The sequence below is a fragment of the Pinus tabuliformis genome, chromosome 8, assembly GCF_031772625.1.
Source record: "Pinus tabuliformis cultivar Carrire ecotype Pingquan chromosome 8, CPIR1, whole genome shotgun sequence".
In the NCBI taxonomy this organism is placed as follows: Eukaryota; Viridiplantae; Streptophyta; class Pinopsida; order Pinales; family Pinaceae; genus Pinus; species Pinus tabuliformis.
Window position 1 is genome coordinate 725,985,091 of NC_142294.1, and position 18,009 is coordinate 726,003,099.

The 18,009-nt window shown below is 35.9% G+C and overlaps 1 protein-coding gene across 1 annotated transcript in view; it reads left to right on the plus strand.

The window, feature by feature from the left end:
* LOC149237637 (acireductone dioxygenase 3-like) overlaps positions 1-9,708 on the plus strand; it is a 31,769-nt gene extending 22,061 nt beyond the window's left edge. Inside the window, exons 5-7 of the mRNA XM_089372730.1 lie at positions 8,663-8,787; positions 8,904-8,974; positions 9,392-9,708. Coding sequence (XP_089228856.1) covers positions 8,663-8,787; positions 8,904-8,974; positions 9,392-9,431 — 236 coding nt within the window. The 3' untranslated portion in view covers positions 9,432-9,708. The remainder of the gene's footprint in view (positions 1-8,662; positions 8,788-8,903; positions 8,975-9,391) is intronic.
* Positions 9,709-18,009: the final 8,301 nt, after the last annotated feature.

The following is an 18,009-nucleotide window of genomic DNA, read 5'->3' on the forward strand; positions in this document are numbered from 1 at the left end:
CCTGGCTTTTCCTTACTCGCGGAAGGGCCTAACTTTAAAACAGGGAGTGATACAAGCACACAGAATAGAAGCGGTGATATTGTGAGGTAACTCTCCGATTCCTCACTTCAGTCATATTCTTGTATTAGTTGGTATTGGGTCCTCATTTTTAGCTTATCCTAATCTCCATCAACATCCGTGTCTGCATCAACATCAATCTCCATCAGGGCATATTCAAGCATGTTTTTTCTTTGAGCCAATATGGACTTGTACAGTTGTACGATGGTTGCCCATCTTTCCCCTTGCCTTGGTATAAGGGGTTATGAAATTGCTGTCAATATCACAAGGCTTAGGGTCATTCTGATGAATATTGTCTCAAACAAATGGCCAGCGTAATCAAGGATTTGATCATGGAGCAGCAACCAGAGAACTGAAACACTTTTAATCCTCACTTGGTGGTGATGACTACAAAGTGTCTTGCCTCCACTAGAGAAGTTCTTTTTACACATAATGGCTGGATAAAAGATTCATCAATAGCATTCAAAAGAATTCTCTCCCAAAAATTTGTCAATACTCTCAAACTAAATCTACAAGTATGTACAGTTATCATACTCAAACCACACCTGTGTTTGTTGAGGCAGGTGACTTGGTGCCATAGTTTGCATACTTGTACTCAACCTACTCGGAAGTTTGAAAACTTGGAAAACATCTCATTTTCAATGTAGGTAAAAACACTCGAGTACATGAGTATTGACTCGGTTCGATCAATTGTGTTTATACTTGCTTTATTCAGGCTATCAGTTTTGCTGTGTTATCCAGTCAGTTAGTCAGTCAGTCTCCATTATTGGTATCAGAGCCTTAGCTCATTCCTGATAGGAAACAATACATTCTATAGACTGAGTATGAAGTTAGCCAGGAAGCCTTTGAAAAGCATTTGTAATACAAGTGCTGTGTAGATAAAAGCTGCTTCAGTCAATTTCTGAAATAGTTTGTAAAAGTTCAACATGGCCAGTTTCTTAAGATCATTCTCAAATATCGATAGACGATTTGTATCTGAAGTAGACTGTAGATCTCTTGAATCTGACAGTGTAGAACATGAAAAGGTTGAAGATCCAGAAAGTTGGAACCCGCCAGTTTTGAGTTCTAAGGAAGTTTATCCTGTTCCATCTTTGTTTAGTCTATCCAAAAAAGGTTGGCTAAAAGAAGTTGAACTAAAGATAAAAATATCAGGTCCATCTGTACAAATTGTTGGTCTCAATTTGTTTTCTGAAGATGAAATTAAAAAATTCCGAAAATATGTTGCTGAAAAGAAATTCTCCTATTTACATTTTGGGGGAATTAGAATTGGATTAGCTCCATTATTTCGTCATGGTCTCAATACTCCTTGTATAGCAAAAGTCTTCGACACCAGACATAACATATATGATCATGTCTGGATCGGAACAATACCTGGAAATCTATTTTCGGGATGTCAATATGGCACTATCTATCCAGATTATGTCATTAGTTTGTCTGATGTTCACTTAAAAGATTGTTGGAAAGCTTCAGTGGGAGTACAAGGTCTAGAAATGGTTCAAGATAGTGAATATTTATCTGTGTTAATCCAAACCTCTTTCCAGCTGATAAATACTGTACATCCTAAACTAAGACAGCCAGTTCTAAAAGATTGTGTTGCTGTAGGTGTGAGCAATGCTCAAGTAGAAGGTGTTCATTATGACAAAGAAGCTTTGCCTAATGACTGGTATGTCCAATATAAATCACCAGTATCCACAGATAATTCAAAAAGTAATATTAAAAGACTGTCTATATCAGATGGTCGTGTTATAATTCTTCCAGACTGACCAAAAGTACCTTGGCCCATAGTTATGTCAGAAAAACATGTATTACAAACAATTCAAGAAAATGAACAACCTCCTGTTAGTGGTAGAAAATCTTTTTATCGTCATATTCCTTCATTAAATGAAGCAAGTTCTTCCACTAGTACACCACTGTCTACAAATCAATTGTACATACCAGAAGAAAAACCTTTCTTTGCTGTAAATAAGATGTTTCGTACATATGTTAGTCATATACCACCCGTAGAGGAATTCTAGTTTGCAAATCGCAGATTTGTAAAAGGAGGGAAATGGCCACCTAAAACAAAATTTTGTACTTCTTCATCCAATACTAGACAACCATCCACAAGAGCTGACTGTGCCCCGTTATTAGAACAAAATTCACAAAACCCAAATGATTTAGAACAGGTCTACCAGATAGGAAACTATCTAACCACTTGGTGTTCACATGCTGAAGATGTTCTAGATGATTTAGGCAAACAGGCTGAATTGATAAATGCCAATATTAAATTGCTCTATGATGAGCAACAGTCAGAAAAATCAGAAAAGGAAGAAAGAAGAAGAAGGAGACAAAAGAAAAAGGCCAAAGAAATCCCTAAGTTTCAAATAGATATGAGTGCACCCAATTATTGGGATCAGAAAGAAGAAGAATCAGAAGAAGCAATGTCTGCGATTAGTGTAGAAGAGTCCACTTCAAAGAACACTGGAAAAATAACCAGTGAAAAGAAAGAAGCATATAAAACAGATAAACCATTTGTTTCAAAAAAAGAAGTGATGACCCTTGATCAAGCTGCATCCAAATTTCCTTCTTTTATCTTGCCATCCATAAATAACCAGAACAAGGCTCATATCCTTAAAGAAGTGAATAAATATCCACGTGTTGAAGAAGATCTGTATGCTGCTAATACAAGTGGCTACATTCTAGATTTAGATAATTCTTCAAATCCTGGAGAATCGATCCGAATTTGGATAGGTGCTCTGTATCAGATGCAGATAACAACAAAATTGGATAATGTATCCATTATGGTCCTAGCAGAAAAACGTATGACTGGTATAGTCTATGATTGGTGGATGGGACCATCTGAAGAAGAGAGAAGAGCCGTCATGGAAGCTGGACTGTCTACATTAGAGTTATTGCTAAAAACACAGTTCGTGCCAGAACCTGTTGATGAGAAAAAGCAATTGATAATAGATCTTAGTCGAATGGAATTAAAAGATCTAAAGTACTTTGATCAATTCAGTAAAGATTTCATGGCTAAGGTTTTCAAAGCTAATCTCTCAAATGATGTTGCTCAAAAAATTTCTTTTTTGTCAAAGTTACCAGGCAATCTAGGAGACCTCATTATGAAAGATCTAGATGTACAGAACAAAAGACTAGATCAAGTTTATTGGGTTGACCTTCTTTTCAGAATTACAGAGAAAGTTAAATACTTGTGTTGGCAAAAGAAGGCGCATGACATCACACCCAGCTCAGATGTCTGCAAAATCATGTTACCATGGACGCCGTTCAAAAAGAAAAAGAAAACAAAGAGGTATGGTAAATTTAAACCCAAGAGAGTCTCAAATCCAAGAAAGTCGTTCAGAAAGTATAAATTTCTGAAGAAAAGATCAAAACCAAGAAACAACAATTGTTGTTTCATTTGTAAAAAGGAAGGACATTTTGCACGAAAGTGCCCAAATAATTCATCAAGTAAACTTAAAGCTTGTATAGATATAGAAGAATTTCAAGATGATTGGTCTATAGTAGAATCAGAAGATGATATTTCAGATGTATATATTTTGACTGAAATATCAGATGCAGAAGAAGAAGAAGAATGTGTACAAAAGATGAACATCTGTTTATCTTGTTCAGAAGATGATTTTTCAGAAGAGCTCCATTACAGTGAACAAGAAGAAGAAAGTGAAGAAGAAAGTGATACTGAAGTCACCAGTGAAACAACAGATGTTTCAGAAGATGAATCCGAAAGTTCACAGTCAGAGCAGCCAGAACAAAAAGGTAAGCAATCTGTGTCACCATTTCCAGAAGTAAATTCTTTCTGTCCATTTCAAAAAAGAACCACAGCCTCGACCAGTCTTCCTAAGCCAGAGATCAATAGAGTAGAAGAAAATACTCTATTAAAAAAGATAGTCAAGACTAATAGCCTTATTTATATCCCGGTTCAAGTTCAAGTAAAAAATGAATGGATATCTGTTGATGCATTCATAGATACCGGCGGATCGAACAATTTGGCTAGGCCATCTTTGTTTAAATCTCTGTGGAAACCATTACAAAATATACTGGTGTCTGAAACCATAGGAGGATCTATGAGTTTAACTCATTATGTAGACAACATTTCATTAAAAGTTGGAGGGAGTATAGTCAAGATTTCTGCAATACAACATTATGATCCTTCAGCTAGTCTAATGTTGGGAATGCCATTCTTAAATTCTGTGCTTCCAGTAACAATCAGCCAAGATAAGTTGATTATAAATTTGAAGAAAAAGGCTATTGCTGTGCCTAGATTGTTCATTGCAAATTCAGAAGCAAGATATGAAAATAGTCAAAAAAGAGTCGGAGCCAGAAGACCCTTAAAAGATTCTGACGATTGGCAGGAAGTCCTGCAAATATATGAATCTAGAGCAGAATCTAAATCAAGACAAAAGGCATGTATAGATCCCAACTGGTCTACAGAACAAACTGTTATCCATGATAGACTTCTTAAAAGTTGCTCAAAAAATCCACAACAGTTTTTGGTAGTAGAAAGTCCAATGCAAGAGATTGTGACCTTGCATGATAATGGAGTCAAAGGGAAACTGATTCCTTGCACTCCTTCAGACGAGCAAGAAATAAAGAGACAAATAAAAGAATTGCTAGAAATGCAGCTCATCGAGCCAAGTGAGTCTCATTACTCTTGTTCAGCGTTTCTGGTAAGAAATCATTCTGAGATAGTCAGAGGTAAACCTAGAATGGTAATAAATCACAAACCTCTGAATGCAATTACTCAGAATTTTAATTATCCATTGCCAAGACCAGAAACCATAATGCAAAAAATACAACATAGCAAAGCATTGTGACCTTGCATGATAATGGAGTCAAAGGGAAACTGATTCCTTGCACTCCTTTAGACGAGCAAGAAATAGAGACAAATAAAAGAATTGCTAGAAATGCAGCTCATCGAGCCAAGTGAGTCTCATTACTCTTGTTCAGCGTTTCTGGTAAGAAATCATTCTGAGATAGTCAGAGGTAAACCTAGAATGGTAATAAATTACAAACCTCTGAATGCAATTACTCAGAATTTTAATTATCCATTGCCAAGACCAGAAACCATAATGCAAAAAATACAACATAGCAAAGTATTCAACAAATTTGACATGAAGTCTGGATACTATCAAATTCAGATACAAAAAGAAGACCAGCATAAAACTGCTTTTACTTGTCCAGTGGGATTTTACCAATGGAAAGTTGTTCCATTTGGTTTGAAAAATGCCCTTGCATTCTTCCAGCAAAGAATGGATTTCATTTTCTCTAAGTATGATTTCATTGTAACATACATTGATGACATTCTCATTCATAGTCTAGATGTAAAAACCCATCTAGAGCATTTAGAGATTTTTCTCAAAGAAGTTCAACAGCATGGCATAGTTTTATCAGAGAGAAAAATGGTTTTATTTCAAGATAATATAGATTTTCTGGGAATTCATGTAGTCAATGGTGCAATTCAGATGCAACCACATGTGTTGACTAAATTAACCCAATTTCCAGATGAATTGAAAGATACAAAAACAATTCAAAGGTTTTTAGGAGTCTTGAACTACATTCACAGGTACATCCCAAGGTTGATAGAAAAGACAGCTCCAATCAGAAAACATCTTAAAGAAGGATGGTCACCAGAAGCAACAACAACAGTGAAACAGTTGAAAGCAGAATGTCAGCAATTGCCAAAACTCCAACCACCAGGTGATGGTTTGCTTATACTTCAAACTGATGCTTCTTTAGATTTTTGGGCAGTCGTTCTTTTTGAACAAAGGGAGAAAGGTGAAGAAAGACTTTGTGCCTATGCATCAGGTGAATTCTCACCTAGCCAGAAGAATTACTTCATAGCAGAAAAAGAAACACTGACTATTTTGAATGGGATACAAAGGTTTGAATTATATCTTACTCCTATAAATTTTTTGATAAGAACAGACTCCAAGAATTTTAAATATTTTTATCTGCCAAGATTTCAAGACAAATGGCAAAAGGAAGAATACTTGCATGGCAGATTTGGTTCCAACAGTTTGATTTTGAAGTTGAATGGATCCCAGGTAATTCAAATTATTTAACTGATTCATTGACCAGGGATATGAACAAAGCATTCTTTATGTGTCCAGGTTCGTGTTTTATTATTCCAGGTAAAGGACCACAGGACGACAATTTTAGTACATTTGTTGATAGATTCAGATTGCTTGAAGGACATGCAAGTCATATTGCAGAAGAAATAAAAAAACTTAAAAAGTTGTGGGAATGAGACTGAGAAGAAATACTTGGATCAGAAAATGCCAAGCATGGAAATCAAAGAATGTAGGTATGTCGTTGGGCCTAGATGCTGAACTGGTAAAGGTATATCCTTTTTTGCCTAACATGAAAGTAGAATTATTTTTCAGAAGTCTCTCAGATCTGTGGTCTAGTGAATATGCTGAAAAAATGATTTGGATCCTAAAAGTCTTAAATTTTTATCAACTTATTGGAGGAGTTGATTTTGGTCTCAGCATTTTCACAGGAGCAAAAATTTTAGATCTTGAAGCTATTCCTTTCAAGCCTGAAATAGAGAAATACATTATTTCTCTAAAAATCCCAGATATTTTTGAGGAATTAGAAGCATCTTTTCTTCAAAGGTTTGATGAAAACTATGCACCAAACGACACCTTTCCGCAGTATGAAATATTTGAAGGGTTTGCTGACTGGGAAATTAAAGATGGCTTCTGCAGGAAAAGGCCAACTACAAGGATATCTCAATGCATTCAAAGAACTTTACAATATCTCAGAACTTTTTCATCTCCATGGGATTATCATAGTCTCAGATTAAGGGAAAGTATCATTCCAAATCCTTTTGCACAAGTTTTTAGTCATGAGCAAATCGGAGAAATTCAGACCAGCAACAATGAAGAAATGATTAAGCAACATGCTGGTTGGTTTAATGAATTTGGAAATCTGAGGTTAACAGAAAAGATACAGATTCTACAAAAAATGGATGATTTACAAGGAGAACCAAAGGCATTAAAATTCATAATCAATCAAAAGGCTTTGGTAACTATTAGTGTTATTTCAAGCAATTGGAATAACAATGTGATCCATATTATTAGTCTGATGATTTCAAATAGAATCTGTACATCTATGATTTTTGAATTAGGTTGGCAAAATAGAACTTATATGAGTGATAATTGTAGAGAATGGGTTTAACATGCAATTGAAAGTTCCACTAATATGTTTCAAATTTTCAAATGGGAACTTTTAAACGGTATTGAATTGGCAATACAGAGATCACCCACGATCAGAAATGTCTTTAAAGATTCTTTCTTAGATATCGAGATCAGCCCTTTACCTTTCCTTACCAAGTGGGGAAAACAATTGGCCAGGTACACACCTCAGCAACAGGGTCTCCACCAAATAAAGACGAATACGGAACAAGGAGAGTCATCAAGAGCATCATCAAAAAGGACAATAATATTAGCTGAAGATGCCAAAGGAAAAGGAAAAGCAAAAGAATCTACTTTACAGGACAAACAGTCGGATGCCCAGGACCCAGCAGATATCGATTGGGACGAAGAGTACTCTAAGATGATTGAACGGAACTACCAAAAGATGCTCGACGAGTCCAGACCAGTGCATGATTCTTCAGAAGAGTTTGATTTTGATAATGACCATGATTCAGATAGAAGTCCGACAGGACCATGGTAGAATATTTTGTATATACTTCATACTTCATACTTGGTGAGTGGTGATGATTCTGTATGGTGATTATTGATTGGCCAATACTCTGCCAATGCAAATATGATGAACACCATACTAGGCATAGTAACAAGTACATACAACCCATACAGGTATAGGAAGTATGCAGTCATATACAGGTCCTATCACCTTGGCTGGGTTAGGATTGGTAGTCAGCTTATTTTTGTGGATCATAATTGCTATGATACATTTGCTATTGGGACCTGAAGGAAAGACTTGCGCTAAAAATGGGTGCACACAAAATGGTTACAGCTTTTTGAGAGGATCAAGTGGGAGTGCTGCACCTTCTGCAGATTAAGGAAAACTTAATTCAGGGCAGATGAAGCCCCACGTTCATCAGGAATAATAGCAGAAGCCTGCTTGTGGCTGCTCTATTTGATGCAAAAGCAGACCAAAAGACCAGGCATCCTAGCCCCTCTGCGGTGCCATCAAAAGGTCACTGCTGCCTGCATGCAAATCTGCCACTCCTAGAATTATCAATATTGTTAGTAACATTAAATCATGACTATTTTTCGTGTTTCTTGAATGTGTTTCAAATAATAATACAAGAATCAGTCAATTGTATATCGAGTGCAGTTCAGAGTTAAAAAAGGGAACCCTCTTAATACTTATTTAACCTTTTTAGAGACATCCTTTTGCTTTACTGAGGAAAATCTTGTGAGGAAGGCCAGGGGTGCTACCCAACATTCATTGATGGCGTCCCTAGTAATTTTTGTTGGTGTAGACTAGTGTGCCTAACCTGGGGGGATTTGAGCCAGCACTTGCTGGCACAAAACTAGCCCAATTTTTTTTTTTTTTCTCTGTTGGTTGGTTCCTTTTTCTTTAGTTACAGCTATCTATATATCAGCATAGAATTCTTAGTAATGATGTTATTGTACAGGCTATTTTGATGTAAGAGATAAAGATGACCAATGGATACGCATATGGATTAAGAAGGGGGATATGATTGTCTTGCCAGCGGGATGCTACCATCGATTTACTCTTGATACAAATAATTACATTCGGGTAAATGCTATTCTTTTATGCTTTCTTTCACTAACTTCATGGTATGTAATACCGTTTCAAACCTGATTGGGAGATTTTACACTAGTTATTATCCTTCTTTGACTTCTCAATTCCAGGTTATGAGGCTCTTCCAAGGTGAACCAGTTTGGACAGCATACAATCGTCCAAATGATGACAACCCAGCTAGGTAAGTTTGTTACTAATTCTAACATCAGATCCTTGTCTTCGTAGCTATTATTTGTTTATTGGGACAAATCATATGAGACAATGGCAGAATAAATATAAGGTACTTATTTCATGTGGTTTTATCTCTTTGTACTTTCTTAGCTAAATTTTACGGGAGGTGTATTGATGCAAATTAATGGCACTAATGATTAAACTGGATCTCTGATTGTTCACTCCTGTTTGGTACATCTGGTAGAAGGAAAATTTCTTTACATCATGTTGATCGTTCCTTCTTCTTTAACATGCTTTAATGAAACATACATCTTTTCAAATCATGCTTGATCTTTGATATAATAGAATATAATGGGATTATTAATAAATGGTTGGTCAATTGATATTTACGGGTTTAATTGTTGTCCTTTTCTTTTTATTGTTGCAGGGAAATGTATGTGAACCGGTTTATAAAGCAGCAATGCTGATTACATTTTGCTGGGGATACAGATCATTCTCTCTTTTTTATGTACGCATATTGTAGGAATAAGCTGGTTGCATGTGAGTAGTATTATACCGTTCAAAAATGAGGTGGCAGTTTAATCTGTGTGTGCTGTTTACAAATAAAGATTGTTGTATGAGATGCAGGAGTGAATATTCAATATGTGATGTAATAACATCATCACGTAAACAGTTTCATGTTGAGGACCTGACGAAAACAGGAAATTTTATATAATCTGAATGAGTATCCAAATGTTTGTTACACTTGAATAAGCTTGTTTCATTGGTAGAGTGGGCGGTGGATTGATTATTATTTTTGCAATCTCGAGCATGCACATTATATTCAGGCACATTTTGAAAATTTTAAATATAGCGTGAGGAGTTCTAATAAATTCTCATTTTATGGTTCTGATAATATGTATTTACAGCAAAGATGAAACTAAAGGGCTCTTTAAATTTCTTCTATAGAGGCCCCTGCATGTAAAAACTCCATTATAGATCAAAATTGAAGTTTGTCATCAATATTAGACAGGGGGTCATCAATATTATACCAAAGTAGGGATTATGGTCGTTTGTCTGCAATTCCACTTTACCCCTTATGAAGTCCATTTGGCAATATGTACACACAACTATATGTTACCTAATTGCATTCAATGCTCCAGTGCACAATTAAAAACAGTGATTTGGAATTTTGGATTAAGATGTGCAGGATTTATTAGATTGTACATGTTGTACATGGATTAACAAGTCTTTGTAATTGTTGGGAATTAGTTGCCATTGAAAGAGATTTAGTCTCCCCTTATATTGAATTTTTGTGACTTCCGAACTCTTTTCAACAAGTACATGACATTGTTGATATGGTGCTTTGTTTCTTATCATTCGAATAGCTTTTTTGAAAGGCACTAATACAGACTTGTGCTAAGTTGGCTTACAAAACACATTAATACAGAGAATGAATATATACCACATAAACATGAGGTGACATGGTGCTTGTTTCTTATCATTTGTATAGCTTTTTTAAAAAGCACTAATACAAACTTTTGCTAAGTTGACTTACAAAACACATTGATCCAGAAAATGAATAAAATACCATATAAATATGGAGCAATCATGTTTTTGAGTAATATAATACAATATAATGGTTAAAAGCATGTGTTTCTTTCTGAGAGGTCGGTCACAAGCTCAAACCCAGAGGGGGTAGAGAATGTATGTTTTTGCAGAGTTTAGCAGTCAAAATTGTTGCGTGGAGCTGGGTCCCTGTCCCATAAACAAGGGGTTTCATACACCAATTTGGTGTTTGGCTTGACCATGAATTTAAAATTAGATAATAATAATAATACATATGTAAGATAATTTGTCTCCTTATTCGGCAAATCGTGTTTTAAAGCTTATAATGAATACATGTTCATCATAGGGTGGTCCTTTGTTTTTCCAAACAATTCAACGATTCACGAATTTGTCGGTGGTTGAAATCAGCCTAATAAATCACAATTTTTTCTTTAAACAAAAAATCATATGTTTTTGAAAATATCTTGTTTTCTCACTACAACCATAAAAATTGCTACCATGGGGTTTTAACCTATTTTGTTTTTTCCCGTCATTTGTATTTCTTGGGTGTTGGAGGGGGGCTTGTAGTCATTATCAATGTTTATGGTGATAGCTACACAACTACCATCATCACCATAAAGGATTTTATAATGAAGGGTTGGTTTAATTTCATTTGCTAATCAATGTTGAATTTTCCATACACGGGTATATATTTTATTCTCACCATGTTAGTGTTTTTCAGAGATATATGCATGCTTGCTTGCCTTTTTGTTAGCCTACATTTTGCGTTTTTTTTTTGGGTTATTTTGCTACGACTTTTATGCCCATAAAACAATGTAATGTTTTTTTGAATAATTAGATGAGAGAGTAAGCTTAATTTTAATTTTTTATCCACTCTTATTCGTCATTTGTCATTACTAATAATCTAAATATGAAGAGGTTAGATTTATTTTCAAATCTATACAGTGTTATGTATTTTCTAGTATGGGTTCAATGCCATTTTCTTGTGTTTTTGGTGCCTCATATTTGAATTTTGAAGTTATCCATTTCCATTCCAAAGATGCGAACGGGTTTGGATCCAATTTCGTAGTATTGGGAACTTGAAGATGAGACAAATTGACAATGATTGAATTGCAAATTGTGTTGACAACATATGATGGGAGGGCTTAGTAGGGGAAATACCATTTGGCTAAAATCCTTGGGCACGATGTTGGGATTTATCTTGAAGTTGGCTTGGAGGTTATGAGTGGTGCATGATTGAATTCATGCAAAGGATAGAAAGAAAGAAGAGAGACTTGCAAAAGTCGCAAACAATGCTGAGTGTGCAACTAGAACTCCAAGGCTATCTACCATTGAGGGTAGTGGGAGGATTCCACGATTTCACCTATCGAGATGTCCTCATTTTTTTGTGCCACCAAGTAGAGTGAAGTCAATGTTAGGAAAAAGGGACAAGGCAAAAACATACATGGTTATGGGGAAGTATATTTTCTGGAGGGACTTACCTCTTAACATCACAAAAAAATTCATTTTGGTAGCCAATGTGTGACGCCATTATCGTTGCAAAGTCAATGTTAGGAAAAAGGGACAAGGCAAAAACATACATGGTTACGGGGAAGTAATTTTTCTGGAGGGACTTACCTCTCAACATCACAAAAAAATTCATTTTGGTGGCCAAAGTGTGATGCCATTATCGTTGTCGGCCTAGGGTATAAAAGTGCAACTCATTAGGAGGTGCAGGGGTGAATTCCTCAAGCAAAAAAGGACACCAATTCTAGATTGGCAGAGTTAAAGCAGTCAGGAAAGTTTTTTGATGCACAATGATCTCTGATAGCTAGATGATAGGAAGTGTGAGACCCTTCTAAATTTCTTGGTACATTGTCATGAGACAATATATCATGTACATGTAAAATATGCAACATTGATATGTGAGTTGATGGATGGGTTCATTTGGGAGATCGATTTGCATAAATGTAGTGCAAATCATAATAGACAATGCAGCGAATTATGTCACTGCTAGTAGGATATTTGTGGAGAGGAATTTCTCATTATTGTGGATTCCATATGTTGCACATTATATTGATTTGATACACGAGGATATGGGGAAAATTTCCTTTATCAAGGAGGTGGTTGATCATGTTAGGAGCATATCCATGATCATATATCCATGCTTTTGTTCTTAGCATATGAGGAGATGCAATAGAAACTAGTAGTTGCAACATCTTGCAGTCACATGTTTTCCCACCAATTTCATTACTCTTCAATCTTTACTTTGATGTTGATCTAGATTGGATAATTATGTTTTATTGTCATCCATTTCAATGTTTTTAGAGTGGAAAAAGTGGAGGAATCAACTTACAAGACCATTTTTATTAGTGGGACCCAATTTGTCAGATTAGGGTTTGAAACATTCTGGGAGCAATTTGAGGCATTAAACAATGTTTTTTGAGGGTAAAATTTTGCTGCTCAAGTGCCACATCTTTTAGTGTTATTCTACACAAATACATTTCCAACAATGCAAGAATCACCTCATTTAGAGATTGTATGGGAAAGTTATGCCACTCAGAAGTTGACATTTTTGTTTTGAGCAACATAATTCGAAAGGATGTCATGTCAACCCCTATTACTCAGAGCAAAGGGGCTAGCCACGTGATCATGATAAAAAAGACTCTAAAAGAGTTAATATTGTAACTCATGTTAAGAGTTGAAAGAGTCAAACTTAACCACTCGTAGGCTATCTCGTGTTGGAAATTTAACAAGGTCCAATCTTCATACTGTAAATATATCATTGATGTATTTATTCTATTTATTATATTTTTGTCAAAGCATGTTTTTCATGCTCAACGTAAAAAAGAGTAAAATAATTTATTGAGTCATTTTTTATTTTATTTGAGTTATGCCCCATTTAGACATTTGTAAGAAAAAAATTTGAATTTTATTTTCGAGTCATAAGCTCACAAGATGACCAAGTCAATCCTCCTTGGATAAGTCGTCCTAGTGGCACCTATTCAACCCTCTTGGACAACTATATAAGAGACAAGTTTGACCTCTTGGGGACATCAATCATCAACACATCATAAAGTATTATCTGCACCTAAACAAGGCCGCAATCAAAGGAGAAAGAACGCAATCAAAGCACTAGAAGAAAGTCATTTTTTCTACCCTATTGTAGCTCACATGTGTACAAATTTCAATGGAAAAGGGTTCAATTTTTGAGGTGATTACAGGTCCGAAATCCAACCTCTATTGCAGGCTCGAAAATCTAAGTTTGAACATAATTTGAGGAGGTTTGACCAGTGTTGAATTTGACTATTGGAGGAGACTTGGAGGAGGGTTTGACTTGGTATCTTTGTGGCTGCTTGGTCTTCACTTGGGCATCTCTCATTTTGATATGATTCTACAAGAGAATTATTGTTGGGTTTTCCCTTTGTGGGTTTTTCCCTGACCTCTAGACTAATTTTTGGTGTCCTTTGTCTCATTGTGATTTTTATATTTTGAATGTGTATAATTGTTTGATGAAGAAGACATAAGAAGTAATAAAGAAGATTGTAATGTTCACAAGTAATTATCAAGAAGAAGAATCAAGCATTTAACTATCGGTTGATGATAATCCACTCTGATGTTTGTGTCCCTATGTTTGAATAATCACTTGGTGGTCATCAATACTATGTAATATTTATTGAAGACTATTCCACAAAGGCTTGGATATATTTCTTGAAGTCTAAAGATGGAGTATTTGACAAATTCCATGAGTTCAAAGCCAAAGTTGAGAATTTGACAAAAAGGAAGATGAAGACCTTGAGATTTGATAATGGAGGTGAATATACATCTAAAGAAATTGTGGCTTTTTGCAAAGAAGCTGGGATTAAGAGGGAGTTTATAGTTCCCTATAATCCCCAACAAAATGGTGTAGCTGAAAGGAAGAATTGATCTATCGAAGAATGTGTAAGAGCCATGTTACATGATCAACATCTTTCCTAATTCCTATGGGGAGAAGCTTGTATGACTTTAATATACATTCAAAATAGAAGCCTTCGTAAAATTCTTGGTGACATGACTCCAGAAGAAGCCTTTATTGGAAAGAAGCTTAATGTTGATCATCTCAGAATATTTGGATGTCTAGTTTACATTCACATTCCCAAAGACAAGAGAAAGATGTTGTATCTTTCTAGTATGAGAGAAATCTTCGTTGGCTATAGTAATTCGTCCAAAGTGTACATAATCTATCCCAAAGAACTACATTGTATTGAAGTAGGCAAAGATGCCACATTTGATGAAAATATTGCACACACAAAGTCCAAGGAAATATCCATTGACTCTGATGAAGAAGGATTTGTATTTCCCAGTGAAGATAGTCCAAGGCAAATCAATTCTCCAGAACCCTCCTTTGATCATCATGAAGAACTTGAGGGACCAAACGAACCTGTGGACCTTGTTATTATTCCATAAAATAAAAAAATACTTGCTTGACTAAAAATAACATTACAAGACACCAAAGGAAATTCAACTCTAAGTGGAACATTTAGAGACAGCAAAAGACCCAAAAGGTATTTTGGCTATGCAACATATATGACCAAACTCATTGAATCAAAACCCTTTACCTATGAAAAGGCTGCTAAACAAGAAGTTTAGAAGAATGCATTGATGGAAGAATATCAATCAATTATGAAGAATGATGTTTGGAAAATCATTCCTAGAACAAAAGACAAATTAATTATGACTTTCAAATGGAACAATGTAAACTTTGAAACGAGACTGATACGATTACACATTTTTTGAGGTAGCAAAAAAATCAACTAATTTTAAAAAGTGCATATTTTTTGATTTTAAATTTTCTAATATATTAAATGTGAATAATTATTTTTTAAATAGTCATTTTAATATTTTTTTGTTTTTCTTTTATTTTTTATTTTTTTGTAGTGAAGTCTTTATTTTTTGCATAGTTAAAGAAAAAGGTCGATATTTTAAATTTTCGATATTCTACATATTTATATATCGTTAATTAATTTTTCAATGCACATTCAATAATTGTCTTTAAAAAAACCAATAATTTTTAACAATTGACATAAAAATAAACATTTTGAACATAAATATAACAAAGCATTTACGCATTTTGATAATTTTTTGCTAGAAATGACATGTCAAAATCACAGTTTTTATAGGAAAAATTTAACAAAAAATGGTTAAATAATATATATATATATATATATATATATATATATATATATTATTTTTATGAATTTCATGTTAAAAATAATAATAATCACATTTTAAAAAAATGATTCACATAAAAATTAAAGCCAAAAAAATTTGGACGAGTTTGGAGAAAAAATGGAGGCGCGTCGAGGACTTAGGGTTTCAGTGGAAAAACTCTGCGCCGTCGAGGTCCTAAATGGCCTGATCCGTATTGGATCAGCTGGATGCATGGCCGCGGGAGATCTAGAGATCGGCTCACACGGTTTCTGGTCTGGATCGGCGGATGGAAAGGTCTATTTCGAATCAAATCTCATCAAACGGCGTCTGGGGCGACCCTACTCATTTTTGCAGATGGTTTACCGCACGGCGGCAACGGAAACCCTCTGTCTGGAGTTTCTTATCCCAAATCAAACAGTTCTTCTCCTGTTCTGGTTTGTCACGCCCGTATTCAAGAATACACTGCATAGGTATGGAAACTCTGTGTTGGAATACGGAGAAAAGAGGAGCAAGCCAGCTCTCAAGCCTCGTTTTGGTACGCCGGGGCTTCATTTTGCAGATCTAGGGCATTTTTTAAAATGTCAAAGCCATAAAACAAGTATGGGGTGGAGTAGGGATTCGGGTTCGCGGGGGAGTAGGGATATGGGCTATGAGGTCTCTATACCTCCGGCAGCGCAACAAATATTAACAAGGAACCAGAACAAGGCTGACATAGTAGATCTGAAACATATCTTTGTTAGATCAACAAACGGAAGGCATTTTTGTGTGCAGATCTGGGCATGGATGACTGTATTGGATTTAAAAAAAGAGATACAGGTCAGACTGGGCTTTCCAGCTGCATCACAAAACCTATTATTTTCTGGGTTATGCATGCAGGATCAACACACCCTCCAGCATTACAGGGTTGCAAAAGATTCAACTGTTATTCTCAATCTCCGGCTGCGAGGTGGATCAAAGGGATCTACATCAAAACCTACAGGATCCTACAGAGATGCAGCAAAGGGGACAGGAACTCAAAAGGGGAAAGAACATGCAAATGTAAACACCCCTCCAGGGCAGTATATCGTAGATGAAGCACGAGAGAGCCCCTCCATTCTGTTGGATATCCCAGAGGTAAAGGGCGTTTTCACAGATCTACAAAAAAATGCAATCATTTGTAGATTTAACGGTTTCTGGCCTAGATCGGATGCTTTGTACCAATGGATACACATGACATGGACAAAAAACTGCCGGATTCAGCTATGCTCGAAAGGATTCTTCATAGTAGTCTTTCGAGTCGAAGAAGAGAGGGATAAAGCCCTCACCGAAGGACCATGGTTCTGGGGCAGTGCGGGATTATTTGTTACCCCCTGGTTCCCGGAGTTTGATCCAAACTCCATGGTGGTATCAAAAATGCCGGTATGGGTAAGACTACATAATCTTCCGATGCATTTTTGGCACTTTTCTTCCCTAGCAGCCATAGGAAATACTCTCGGAAGAATGTTAAGGATAGACACAGAGAGACATCTAAAAGGGATCTTTACATTTGCTAGAATTTGTGTCGAGGTAGATCTCAGCCAGGGATTACCAGAAAGCATCATCCTGAACTTCAACAATACTCAATGGAAACAATCTCTGGACTATGAGAACACAACATTCAGATGCAGGGGATGTCAACAAACAGGTCATTTGTTCAATGCATGCAAAAGCCAAAACAAGAACAAGCCACAACAAAGGAAGCACAAAGGATGGCAGAACATAGACAATGTCATAAAGAAGAAAACCGAGGAAAAGAAAGTACCCACAGTATCAGAAGATGCAGAAACAGAAGAAGAGGAGGACGATACAACCATATAGGAGGTGGATCTAGAGACCCAAAAGGAAACTACAGTAGTCAACAAGGAGCTACAGCCACATTCTTTCCAGGCAGAGACCCAACAACGGATGACAAGCGTGGATCAAAGCATGGGAGGCATCAAACGGCAACATCATTCAGATAAAGAAACTGGACAACAAAATGAAACAACCCAGTTAGTCATTGTATCGACCGAGCCCACAGTGGGAGAGTGGCGCAAGGTTGAAAAGAAAAAGGGGCGAAAAACCTGAGCCGGAAGCCAGGTTTTTCCCCTTTTTTTCGTTTCTTTTTCTCTTCTCCTTCATATTCTTTGTGCACGTTAGTTCACTAACGTTGCGAGCCCATGTGGCAACATATCTGTTTCAGGCAGTGTTTCTATCTGCTGGATGTTAACTCATCTTTTGTAGCTCTTTTATTTTTATAATAGAAAAGCGCGGTTTTTTTCCTTGGAAAAAAAAAAATTAAAGCCAAAATCACATAATACAAATATTGAA